The 14342-nt window shown below is 42.2% G+C and overlaps 1 protein-coding gene across 1 annotated transcript in view; it reads right to left on the bottom strand.

The window, feature by feature from the left end:
- Positions 1-14077, bottom strand: part of RAB2A (RAB2A, member RAS oncogene family) — a 109813-nt gene extending 95736 nt beyond the window's left edge. Inside the window, exon 1 of the mRNA XM_010360349.2 lies at positions 13695-14077. Within this exon, the coding sequence (XP_010358651.1) occupies positions 13695-13740 (46 nt within the window). The 5' untranslated portion in view covers positions 13741-14077. The remainder of the gene's footprint in view (positions 1-13694) is intronic.
- Between the last annotated feature and the right edge of the window lie 265 nt (positions 14078-14342).

Raw genomic sequence — 14342 nt, 5'->3', positions numbered from 1 at the left:
AAAACTAAAACTGAAGGGGTATGAACTTTACTGAAGTCACAAGTAAACAGTACAGACACCACATTGATCGAGATATGCTAATTACAAATACCAGGCTCTTGGAAAATTTTCAAGAGTGGTGTCTAAGCTAAAATAACCAGAGAGGACTGCATAGTAGTTATTTCTAAAGAAAGACAAATGCAAAAGGGTCATCCATCAATTTTAATAATGCAGGGGCAGCAGAGCAAGCATGAATACACCACTGACACTGATATATCAACTGTAAATAAATGAAGGAAACAGATGACTAACACTTAAATTTTAAAGACAGCTGTAAAGCTAGGGGAAAAACCAAAACCAAACCCTGAGCCTTGGTGAATAACTCTATAGGGTGCACTAGGCAGATACTATACCTGTTTTAGAAACAAAATTTCAGAATTTAAATTGTTCATGCGCACTAGTAAGTTAGTGGCAGGTATCTTCTCTTCAGTAACCTCTCTACTGGCCTACAAGGAATAGGTGACCTATCCATGCTTGGAAAAATCTACCATATTGTTTCCTGTGCAGGACATGTGCCTGTCTAAACTCAAAAGCCCATGGCAAGTGGGCATGCCTGTGATCTACACCCTGATCTTTGTCTGTATGACTGAACCAGGGTGGTACTTGATAGTAGAAATAAACCCAAATCCATCAGTGATTTCAATACATATGAAAACATTAAATTCTCCTGTTAAAATACAGACTCTCAGATTGAAATTTTTAAAATATAGAAATGGGCTACAATAAAAATACAGGCCTTTTTTAAAAAAAAGGTGATAAAGGGCTGGGCATGGTGGTTCATACCGTAATTCCAACACTTCAGAAGACTGAGGTAGGAGGATCACTTGAGCCCAGGAGTTGGATACCAGCCTGGGAAACATGGCAAGACCCATTTCTGCAGAAAATTTAAAAATCAGCCAGGTGCAGCCAGGCACAGTGGCTCACATTAGTAATCCCAGCACTTTGGGAGGTTGAGGCAGGCAGATCACGTGAGGTCAGGAGTTTGAGACCAGCCTGGCCAACATGGTGAAACCCTGTCTCTACTAAAATACAAAAAGTAGCCAGGTGTGTTGGTGTGTGCCTGTAATCTCAGCTACTTGAGAGGCTGAGGCAGAATGGCTTGAACCCAGGAGGCAGAGGTTGCAGTGAGCCAAGACTGTGCTACTGCATTCCAGCCTGGGTGACAGAGTGAGACTCTCCCCCCCAAAAAAAGAAAAAAATTAACCAGGCGTGGTGGCATGTGCCTGTGATCTCAGCTACTTGGGAGGCTAAGATGGGAGGATCCCTTGAGCCCAGGAGGCAGAAGCTGCAGTGAGCCATGATAGTGCTACTGCACTCCAGCATGGGTGACAGAGCGAGACTCCATCTCAAAAAAAAAAAAAAAAAAAAAGAATGGAGAAAACTGCAGTACAGTCAAACAACAGAACATAATCAAGCAATTAATACCAATAAAACAGAATGAAATGTATTAATACAGATAAACCCCCAAAGTAATGAGCAAAAAAGTTTCAGAGTCAAGTGTAACGTTTACTTCCTAAACAAAGCAAATATGAACCAAGTATGCAAAATTAATATCAAATACCTGAATTCAAAAAAATCATACTAAGAAACAAGTGAAGGGAAACCTACTGACAAAGGAATAACTCCTCAGTAAGATGTATGGGTCATAAATACCTTGCAAATTAGCCCCCAAATTCATGCAGGGAGGGGAGAAATAATCTGACAGAAGAACAAGAAAAATCCATTGTCATAATATGAGATTTTAACATCTCTCTCCAAAGGTCAAAAAGAAGTAGACAAAAAACTACATAGAAGATATGATCCATGCTAATATCAAGTCTGATCTAACAGACATGCATGAAAACCTGAACTCACTACATACACAAGAATATACTTTTCAAGCACATATGGAACATGTACAAAAACCAATCAAGTACTCGGCTACAAAATTAGTCTCACACACTGAAGAATCAGTACATACAGTCTACAGTCTCTCAGTTTAATAAAGTCAGAAATCAATAATGAAAAGATTCTTTAAAGAAAAGAAGAAAAAGACAAAAGAAAAAAAAAAAAGAAACATGCTTACTGGGTCAAGAGAGAAGCCATGAGAAGAAAACAAAAACTTCGGAGTAGCCAACTGCTCAAGATCTGTTACACTATTTTACTTGGATTCCTGTAAGTCCTCTTTAAATTCTTATCATAAATCTCTTTTCTTGAGCTATTTGCAGTGTGTTTCTGTTCCTTCACAGAACAAAATCCTACCCAGTCTTTTAAATCATTACCAGGAGCCAGGCACAGTAACTCACACCTGTAATCCCAGTACTTTGCAGGGCTGAGGCAGGAGGATCACTTGAGGCCAGGAGTTTGACAGACCAGCCTAGGCAACATAGTGAAACCCCATCTCTTAAACAAGATAAATCATAAGGTGGACTTGGATGGCCATTCACTCTAAATTAAGCAAAACTGCCAAAAATATAGACATCTGAAATAAAAGGAATCTTGATAAACAGTCCTGATAAAGTAAAAAACTTGCCATAGAACAATTTGATGCAAACAAATAAAAACACCAACACAGGCTAGGAAAAAAAACAATTAGAGACAAGGATAACATGCTCCTTCAAGTATCAGCTGCCCAAAAACAAGCAAGCTAAATGGGTGGCAGTGGGAGGATCAACATATTAGAACACAGAGGGCAAAAAAAATTGTTTTTGCTATTATTAGCATTACTTAGACACTATACAGTACTGGTCAGATTTGGGTGAATTTTTCAAATACATATGGGGAAATTATAGAAACACTGAAAGCAGCAGGATAAAAAATAAAGATATAACCATTTTTTATTCTAGTTGCTGTTACATGTATGATATCATGTATTCATTCTCATTTTATAGATAAAGACACCAAGGCTCAGAAAGATCAAATGGGTTGCCCACAGTCACATGGCTGGTAAATAGCAGAGAAAGTACTTTATCCTACTTTTATATAGGATAGTTCTGCACTATTATGCATGAATGGAGGTCCTACCTATTTAAGGGAATTGAAGGCTATGTACTCCCACAGCAACTCAATCGATCAAACAGAAAGCCAAAAGAAGAGGTCTGATGTGAAATTTATGGGAATCAGGAACTGTAATATGGGGAAGAGAGCATGAACTTTGGAGTCAGAAAAAACTGGGTTCAAGTTCCAGATTGGTCAGTTACTAGGTGTATACAAGAAGACTGTATGTGGTAACATGTGTCCCTTTCCTCACCTATAAAATGGTGTCTTCCTCAGAGATTCAATGAGTTATGCCTCTAGAGAAAATGCCCTATAAAACCAGTTGTATATTTATACTCACGATACTGTATTATTTTTAAGAGGAATCAGAAGCAAAGCTTCTTTCAAGACTCACAATGTCAGCAGTTACTAAGTATATACATGAACGTACTTCAAAAAAAATAATGGATACTAAGATTAGGATAAATTAGCAAGATTGTCTTTCTGCACTGGTTAGTGCTAAATTCAGTGTCCACTTCAAAGAAGTCTACACAACCTCATATCACAGATTCTGAGTATAAATGTCCTGATACAGTTTGGCTTTGTGTCCCCATGAAAATTTCATCTGGAATTGTAATCCCCATGTGCTGGGGGAGTGGCCAATCTGATTGTATGATAAGGCATGGCCCTTCCTCCACTGTTCTCTCTCCTGCAGTCTTGTGAAGAAGGTACCTGCTTCCCCTTTGCCTTCTGCCATGACTGCAATTTTTCTGAGGCCTCTCCAGCTATCCAAACTGTGAGTCAATTAAACCTCTTTTGTTTATAAATTATCTAGTCTCGTGCCATATCTTTATAGCAGTATGAAAATGGACGAATACACATCCTTTCTGATCTTACTTTACTGTTTCTACCATTTGTTCCTTAGCCCTTGAAATTGTCTGGCTCTGTGTCCCTACCCAAATCTCACATCAAATTGTAATTTCCAACGTTGGTCGAGGGGCCTGGTGGGAGCTGAATGGGTCACAGAGGTGGCTTTCCCCTCCCTGTTGTTCTCAGTGAGTTCTCACGAGAGCTGGTTGCTTAAAAGTGGGTAGCACTTCCCCCTTCACTCTCCCTTTCCTGGTCTGACATGGCAAGATGTGCTTGCTTGCCCTTCACCTTCTCCCATGATTGTAAGTTTCCTGAGGTCTCCCAGTCATGCTTCCTGTACAGCCTATGGAACTGTGTGTTAATTAAACCTCTTTTTCTTCATAAATTCCCCAGTCTCACGTAGTTCCTTTTTTTTTTTTTTTTTGAGACGGAGTCTCGCACTGTTGCCTAGGCTGGAGTGCAATGGTGCCATCTCAGCTCACTGCAACCTCTGCCTCCCAGGTTCAAGCGACGCTCTTGTCTCAGCCTCCTGAGTAGCAGGGATTACAGGCGCATGCCATCACGCAAGGCTAATTTTTTGTATTTTAGTAGAGACGGGGTTTCACCGTGTTGCCCAGGCTGGTCTTGAACTCCTGAGCGCAGGCAATCCACCTGCCTCGGCCTCCAAAGTGCTAGGATTACACGTGTGAACCATCATGCCCAGCCTCAGATACTTCTTTGTAGCAGTGTGAGAATGGATTAATGCAGCCCTTTATGGTAGGCAGAATAATGCCTTCCAAAAGTTATTAACATCCTAATCCCCAGAACCTGTGAATATTTTACCCTACATGGCAAGGGAAGTTTGCAGATTTGATTAAGATTAGACCTTGAGATGGGGAGATTAGCATGGATTATCCAGGTAAGCCCAATCTAATCACACGCATCCTTAGAGAAGAACCTTTCCTACAACAGAGAGACATGGGATGGCCCAACAATAAGAAGAAAGATGAGACACAAGAAGGACGTGACCCACTGTTGTTGGTTGTGAAGATAGAGGAAGGGGGCCATGGGCCAAGGGATGTGGGTAGGTGAGTGGACTCTAGAAGCTGGGAAAAGCTCTCAGATGATAGCCAGGAAGGAAATGGGGTCTCAGCCCTACAGTTTCATGGAAGTGTATTCTGCCAACAACCTGAGTGAGCCAAGACTCTCTAGAAGGGAACCCAGTCCTATCGAAACCTGGATTTCAGCCCAGTGAGACATGTTAGACTTCTGAACTATATGATAAGATAAATTCATGTTACTTCAGTTGCTAAGTTTCTGGTAGCTTGTTATGCTAGCAATAGAAAACTAACATATATATACACACACACACACACACACACATATACATACACATATATATACATATATATCCTTACTCTCTCATTTACATTAAAAAACTAAAAAAAATTATGTAAGTGCCCTTAAATCCTGTTTTGAAACAAGGAGGAATAAATTGGTCAATGCATGCAGCCTACCCAGCAGAACCTACCTAGCACACATTCATCATTTACTGAAGCACTAACTCTAACTCTGTATCAGGCACCATCCTTCCTTTAAGGAGTTGGCTACAGCATGCAGCTATCAATATTCATTTTCTCCCTTAGATTTGGCTAAAAGCACAGTGACTCTCAGCTATACATGAAAATGAGAATACTTTAAAGTAAGAACTGGGAGAAACCTAAAGCTACATTGTGACTGTGAAAAGTAAAAATTCAGAAGATATGGGGAAGGAAAGAGCAAAGGGGAATGGAGCCAGACCACCCTGTAATCAAGAGAACGACCCGTGGAGTCAGACACCCCTAGATCTTTGTTCTACCACTGTATTTGTTCGTTTTCACACTGCTATAAAGACACTACCCGAGACTGGTAATTTATAAAGGAAAGAGGCTTAATTGACTTACAGTTTTGCATGGCTGGGGAGGCCTCAGAAACCTTATAATCATGGCAGAAGGGGAAGCAGGCACATATTACATGGCGGCAGGAGAAAAACAGAGTATGAATGAGGAACTGACAAACACTTATGAAATAACCAGATCTCAAAAGCACTCACTATCACCAGATCAGCATGGGGGAACCGCCCCCATGATCCAGTCCTCCCACTGGATCCCTCCCTCGACACGTGGGGACTACAGAAATTAAAACTTGTGATGAGATTTGAGTGGGACACAGAGCCAAACCATATCAACCATCTATTAAGATAATTTGCCCCAAATGGCACAACTCAGTTTCTTCATCTGTAAAACAGTAATCTCATATATCTGTTGAACAGATAAGTTTTTGATATGGTGTAGGAACTATAAAAAGTGTGGAGGATTACTCATGAGAATCTGCTATACAGACCACAGTGCCAAAAGCTAATGTGATGGAGAATTCCATACGAATTCAGTCTGGCTACACCTTAGGGATTAAATAAAATCCCCCAAAGCAGAAAATTTGACAGCAGAAAAAGAATCAATTTTAGAAAAACAAGCAAAAAAGCCCATGGCTAAACCAGCAGTGGAATTTTACAGTACTACCATCACTACAAACAATATTTTTTAAAAATACTGATGACTGGGACTCCCCAGAGAGTAACTAAAACAGCATTTCCATGAATGAGAACCAAATATTAATAGTTTGAGTTGAGAAACACCGCAGAAATTAAAAGGGGGCTTCTATCTGTGCATGACAGGAAAAGAATCTAGAACCTTTTTGCCAGGCATCTGTTACTCACAAGTAACAGCTAAAACTAGAGTACTTTAAAACTTGCAAATAATCAAGGCTAACGAAACCAAATGGGACAGTTTCTTGGAGAAAATGTAAAGTTAGGAGGGAGACAAGAGAGGTCTGCATATGGCTGCATCTTTTGTACCAAAGGACACAGTCTCACAGACTGAGGATGAGCAGAGAGTAACAAATGAAGTAAGCACAGCTGGGCCAGAAGGAAAGGGAAAAACAGCTGAGATGGCAAAATTAGGGTTTGCTCAAATAAAACATCAAACTGGCTGGCTACTGCAAGATGAGGAAAGCTGAAGAGTTAAAATGAAGGAGGGGAGCAGTTGGGGTGATAAAAGAGAAAATTTCACACTGGACAGGAATGGCATGGAACAGAAAGGACAGAACACCAACTGAGAAGATAAGGAGGGAGAGTCACCAGAGGAGTTTAAGAAAGGTAAAAAGGAATGAGAACAGGGACAATGGCCTCTATGATTCACTATAAAGTCTCAGGCACAGCATAAATATTAGGTGGAGGAAGTAGTAAATAAACTGGGTTACAAAACAGACAGAAAAGAGCTAGTCAAAAATCCTGAAGGACCACCAATAACATACATAAAGCAAAAATTTTAGGATAACAAAAGTATATCATTTAAATTGCAAATGATGTTAAAAGATGTTTCAGCTCTCATTTGATAAATGAAACAGCTAAGCACATCTAAAAATGGGCAAAACTAAATAATATAGTTTAGGAATCTGTAAGTCATACAACTATGAAGAAAAGCAGGGAAGAATTAATATAAAATTCAGGCTAGTGGAAAACTGGTTGAGAAAGAGATGTATGTAAGAACGTAGAGTCCTTGGCTGGGCGTGGTGGCTCACACCTGTAATCCCAGCACTTTGGGAGGCAGAGGTGGGCAGATCACGAGGTTGGGAGATCAAGACCATTCTGGCTAACATGGTGAAAGCCCATCTTTACTAAAAATACAAAAAATTAGACGGGCGTGGCGGCATGCGCCTGTAGTTCCAGCTACTCAGGAGGCTGAGGCATGAGAATGGCGTGAACCCGGGAGGCGGATGTTGCAGGGAGCCGAGACTGCACCACTGCACTCCAGCCTGGGTGACAGAGAGAGACTCGATCTCAAGGAAAAAAAAAACAAACAAGAATGTGGAGTTCTTTTGCATGTGTGTTTATCATTATTCTTTAAAACTATTAAACTGCACATATATTACATATATTCTTTTATATGCATGCTATATCTTATAATAAAAAAGCTTTCATAGAATTTTTCTACCTCTGAACTTCCCAGTTTGTTTTTTGAAGATAACTCTAACAAATCTGCTTATATAATAAAATAAAATGACTAGTACTTCTGGCCACAGGTTTTGCAACATTCAGCTCCACCTCAAATTTAGTCAATCAAAATCCCTAGGGGTTGGGTTGCTGAATTTTTTTTTTTTTAAACAAACACCTCAGTGATTCACAAGAATCTAAAGAAACTCAAATTTGAGTCTCCCACAGGAAGGTCTTCCTTCTGTTTTTCTCTAGAGCTCCTGAGAATCTAATCCCATTCCTTCCCCAAATCCTCTAGAACTTTGCTCCTTCCCTCCCCTTCTCTTGTATTTAACTTTCAACCTCAAGTCTCTCCTATCTTAAAATACAAACACGCACTCACATTTACTCTTCAATAAAATAACCCATGCATGGTTCTACTTGTAACTTCCCAATAACTCTTTTGGTAAAAGCACCGATACTATGTATGATATTGTTTAAATTTTTTTAAAAAACAAAGTAGGAGGACCCTACAATATAAAAAGCCCCATTTCACCAACACCAACTCTTCCAGTGTAATCAACATAAGCATATAATTCTACTCTCCTCCCCAGAAGTAACAGTTAAGTGTGTAGTCTTGGGACTCTTTCTGTCTATTTACACATATAAAAAGCCACATTTTTTTTTTAACAATATAAATGAAAATACACCTTAGTTCTCCCCCTCATTGATGTCTGAATCAAACACTGTGGCAAAGCACTAATGTCTTCCTACCATTTCAACCAACAGTCCCTAACCTCTACTGCACATGACACTGGTAACCACTCCCTCTCTATTCCATGACACTGTACTGCCCAGGTCTCTCTTGCTTTTTTGATTATTCCTTGTTAGTCTACTATGCTGATAACTTTCCCCACATGCCCCATGAACACTAGTATTTCCCACCATTACATCCACGCTTTCATCTGTCAATGCATTCAATGAACAATCACACCTACTTCATTCCAGGAGGACAACTTTGTCAGATCCCCATTTGTCAATGGTTTGGCATGTGAACCAATGCTCCAAATCACTTGCATCAAAGAAACAAATGCTGCCTTGCCATGGTGGCTCACACCTGTAATCCCAGCACTTAAGGAGGCTGAGGTGAGTGGATCACCTGAGGTAAGGAGTTCGAGACCAGTCAGACCAACATGGTGAAATCCCATCTCTACTAAAAATACAAAAATTAGCTGGGAGTGGGGGCGGATGCCTGTAATCCCAGCTACTGGATAGGAGAATCACTTGAACCTAGGAGGTGGACATTGCAGTGAACCAAGATCACACTACTGCACTCCAGCCTGTGTGACAAGAGCAAAACTCTGTCTCAAAAATAAAAAAAAGATAAAAGAAACAAATGCTTGCAATTTTGGCATGATACGTAATTTCACTTTGCAACTAATTCAAACTATATTATGATCAGCAAGCCCCTAAGCCAATCAGGAGGATGGGAATCAGAAGTAAGCTTGAGAAATTAATTTTTTAAAGTGATAACTTATTAATAATTATTTTCATATCATGATAATTTTTCTTCCCTACATAACCTTGTAATTTCAAAAGCTCAGAAAATGAACTCTCAGGTAACAGAGACTCCATTTTATGTTATTAGCTCCCAAATCTATCCCAGATTACTCTCTCCTGAGCCAGAAATCAACTTTCAACTACATACCAGACATTCCCCCATGCCCACTCTGGCGGTGCCTACTCATCATTCCAATTTCAGCTCAAACATCACCCAGCGCCTCCCCTCAAGGATCCATCCACTTATCTATTAAATGAATCTGACACTCAATGGTGTACCCTTGCATCTAAAACAAAGCCAAAGACCTTCCTAACTAAAAAGATTATTTAAAATGCAAGTGGGGCTGACAGCAGTGGCTCGTGCTTGTAATCTGGCACTTTGGGAGGCTGAAGTGGGAGGATGGCTTGAGCCCAGGAGTTTGAGACCAGTCTGAGCAACACAGTGAGAGCCCATCTCTACAAGAATTTAAAAATTAGCCAGGCATGGTGGCATGTTCCTGTGTTCCCAGCTACTTGGAAGACTTAGGGTGGGAGGATTGCTTGGGCCCAGGAGACTGAAGCTGTAGTGAGTGAGCCTTAATAGTGCCACTGCACTCCTGTCTGGGCGACAGAGATCATTGTCTCAATAGATAAATAAATAATATAAAGTAAAATAAAATAAAATAAAATAAAATGTAAGTGGTGTATATACATAAGACTGAAAAATAAATAAAAAATAAAATTTAAGTGGGACTGGGACTGAAGAGAAGGGAAACAGAATGAGGGAACGGAGGAGGGGACCAGCATAAAATGCAACAGGGAGTGGTAGGATTTGTTAAAATCTCAAAAGAATGGATAAAAAGGAGTTGGCCAGGTGACAAAAATCTTTGACATAACTTTTTTTGATAGGGAAGAACAAGAAAGGGTGCTTCAGATATTAACAGAAATAAGAACGCAACCAAATTTGTGCCTTTGTTTACCCTGCTGAGCATTGAGCGGCAGGGAGGGTTAGTGATAAGGTTAAAATGGTAGGCAGATGCTAGAATTTCAGGAGCAAAAATTACTATAGGTTTGTATTTTTTCTCTCCTTCTATGCTTGATAATTAACTGCTTATTAAATAAATAACTGCTTATTAAAAACCACTTTCCACTTTACATCTAGATTTAAATGACACATTTTACTAAATGACTCAGAAACAAGACAGGAACAAGGAAAAAATTTAAAGCTACATTTTAACTGCATTTAGTCTTACAGTAAGAAAACAGCTCAATAGTATCATCATGATCATGTAAGTTTTTAAAATCTCTTCTACTAAGGAGGGAACTCTGTAAAGGAAAAATGTGCATTGTTCCTTTCCCTTGAGAAGTCAAAGTACTTTCACATTTATCCTCATTTTATCTCACATACTGAGAGAAGGTTATAGGTTAGGGAAACAGGGAAACAGAAAAATTAGGTGATTTCCTTCATTCTAAGATGCATGTTTTTGACCTTGACTTTTTAAAAAATCAAGGTGGATCTCACATTACTGATTTTAAAGTCATCTTTTCTAGGGGAGGGCCACACTGAGTGTATCTTACAACTGTAAGTACACTCTGAATTAAAAAAATATGGGAAAGGATTTTGCCCAAATTAATAAGCAAGAAAGTGGCAGAACTGGGCAAAAACAACAACAAAAAATCTCTGTTAAGCTATTAATATATACAAACAGGAATATAGCAGCTTGTTTGGCTCCTCTCTTATTAATTAAATATACAGGGCCTACCTTTTACTAGGCTCTTCCTGAAAGAAACACAGCCATACAAAACATCTTTTCTGCCTTCAAGAAGTATATAATGGTGCCTACATAACAGAGATGCCTATATAAGTATCTATAAAACAAAAAAAGTCTGGGATCAATATCAGAAGAATGACACAGAGTGAGAAACATAAATTCAAAAAAGGAGTAGTCACTTTCCGCCAGGATACTGTGAAAATCTTCACACAATAAGAGCTTAATATATGTTGACTGTGAAGGCATTATGGAAAACTCAGGTAAGACTTGGAAGGACTGATGGATTTTCCACAGGGAGCGATTGTGCCAGAAAGCACTCTAAGAATAGAGAGTAGCAGGGCCCAGGAAAAAAACACCGAAATCAGCCATGGGGTCTCAAATGGCAGAAGCAAGGTAGGGAACAGTGGGAAAGAAGGCTAGAAATGTAGATAGGGGCTAAAATACAGAGTTCATTGAAGGTCAAACTAAAAATTGTGAGCAAACAGGAGTAGCCTTTTGACATTCACGCTTCAGGAAGACTAAACTGACAGTAAACTACACTGGCTGAACTGGAGTGAGGAGAAGTACTGCTGCAGACAATACAGCGTCAAGAATTCCGTTCCTGAACTAGGTCGTATCAGCAGTAATGACAAGAAAGAAGTGTCTTCCCTTCGAACTGCGTGGGGACTGCTTTTGGATAAGAGCAAATTCCAAGAGAACAGAGCATTAACCTGTTAGGATTTGTAGCCCCACTACTCCCTGCACAATACTTTATTTACCCACAGTAGAGTCTCCAATAAAAAACTCAAAAATGGCAACCAGCAAAGTCTGATTTGAATCTTCACCACTAATGAGATAGCCAAAAGGCCATAGTCACAGCTTCTATTTCTCAAACCCAGTCATATTACAGTTAATGTGGCATTCCTCTCCAATCTTGTTCTTACAGCCTAAATCAAATTTTGCCAGAAGGCTTTAGAATTCTCCTTCCTTCGTCCAAATACACCACAGCATTTTTCTTTTAAAGTTTATAAACCCAATTTACACACACACACACACACACACCAGAAAACCTTGCTGAAAACTCATTTATCTAGCAGAAAGTTTTTCTTTCAGGCAGCAATCAACATGCTTTTTTTTTTTTTTTTTTTTTTTTTGAGACGGAGTCTCTGTGTCACCCAGCCTGGAGTGCAGTGGCATGATCTCGGCTCACTGCAACCTCCACCTCCCAGGCTCAAGTGATCCTCCTGCCTCAGCCTCCCAAGTGGCTGGTATTACAGGCGCCCACCACCACGCCCGGCTAACTTTCGTACTTTTAGTAGAGACGAGGTTTCACCATGTTGGCCAAGCAGGTCTCGAACTCCTGACCTCACCTCAGGTGATCCCCCACCTCGGCCTCCAAAAGTGTCGGGATTACAGGCGTGAGCCACCGCGTCCGGCCAACATGCTTATTTAGTTACTTATAGAGCCTGCCACATCATTAGTTCAACTACAAACTGCTGCTTATATTACCAAAGTTGTGCAAAGGCTCCAAAGTTGTGCAAGAGTAACCACTGAAATCAGACTCTGGTATATTAATAGTTGCAACATCTAAACAATCTTTATGTTTATTATTAGATTCAAAGCAATGCCAAATCACAAGTATTAAAAATATCTACGAAGAGTTTGTTTACTTTTCTGTGAAATATACTAGGATGTCATTTTAAGTGAGAATAACTGAATTTCTTTCTGCTTCAAATGGACATGAGCTCACCCGAAAATTATCAGTTGACACCGAACTTGACATATCCAAAACATCAGCGTCCCCAACAGACATACGTAAGTACATACCAGAGCACTGAACGACTTTACATTACTATTAAATAACCCCAGTTCACACGTGGCAAAAGTGCACAGAACTCGTTCATGCTTTCCTAACCCCGAAAGGGATTCTCCAGCCGTCAAGTAATGAGACGTGACTTATTCTGCCTTGAGAGTTAAAGGTGTTAAAAAAGCACATATATGTATATACTATATACATTTTTTAAAGCTTTCCTTTTCTCCTTCTCAGCTGCCTGTCCCACACCACAACGCGCCTTGCCCAGGCCTTGACAGATGCGTGCAGGTGGAGGAAGGTTGTTACTGGTCAGGAACTAAGACCCAGGCCCCAACACCTTCTGCTCTCCTAGGATTCCCTTTTTCTTTCTTCTGGGGCCGCGAAAAGACCTAACGCGAGGGGCTCTGGGGGTGAGGTGCAGTCATGTGAGTCGGGTCCCGGCGGCCCTGCGCTAGGCCTCCCCTCCTGTCACACACTTCCTGAATCGAGTGTCGCAAACGGCTGCCGCGGCCCTCAGCTGCAAGACTGGCCCGGTCGGGGGCCGCAGACCGGGCCTGGCCAGGCCGCGGCAGCTCGCAGTGCCCACGTCACCAGCTCCAGCACTGCGGAAATGGAGCGGCGCTGACGGGAGGGAGGCGCCGGGTGGAGTCCGCGTCCCCGCCACCGCCAGACGCCGTTTGCCCCTCAGCCCGGGTCCGGAGGCCGCCGACACTCGCCCGGCCGCGCCCGGGGCCCTCACCTGTGTCGCCGATTATGATGTACTTGAAGAGATAGGCGTACGCCATGGCCGCGGCCGCTCAGTGCCAGGGCACACGGCTCCTCCTCCCGCTACTGCTCCTCCTCCGCGCCCCTAAGCCCGGCGCCGCTCAGCCTCGAAACGCCAGGCCCCGCCCGCCGCCGCTGCCGCTGCTGTCAGCCGCCGGGAGTGAGTGGCTGTGAGAAAGCCGGACGAACTCACACCCGCAGAGCAGAAGGAGACAGCGCCCGACCGAGCCCAGCCGAACAATAACAGCCACCGCAGCACCTCCGCCCCGCCTCCGCGTTGACCCGGAAGTGCTGCGGCCGCCGGAGGAAGGGGGAGGAGCCCCGCACGCTGGCCGCGCCCGGTCGCCGCAGCACCGCCCCGCACCTAGCCGGAATTCCCCGGTCTCCTCTGTCTCCCGGCAGGGCGAGTCCGGGCTTTGGTTTTTCTGCGACGTTTGAGCGGGCGAGCCTGGCGGCCGGGAGACGCCGGGAACGGGGCTGGTGGGGAGGCAGAGGCCAGGTTCTGTCGCCTTCCGCCCTGCGGGGGGGCGCGGGGCACGTGGGGGGACGGCAGAGGCGGTGTTCGGTGCAGGGCCCCGCCCTGGGCTGCTGAAAATGTGTGTGAAAATGTGGGAGGCACACG

Source organism: Rhinopithecus roxellana, chromosome 9 (genome assembly GCF_007565055.1).
Source record: "Rhinopithecus roxellana isolate Shanxi Qingling chromosome 9, ASM756505v1, whole genome shotgun sequence".
NCBI classification, from domain to species: domain Eukaryota; kingdom Metazoa; phylum Chordata; class Mammalia; order Primates; family Cercopithecidae; genus Rhinopithecus; species Rhinopithecus roxellana.
The sequence above is the reverse complement of the archived record's forward strand: the minus strand, read 5'-3'. Positions and strand labels throughout refer to the sequence as shown.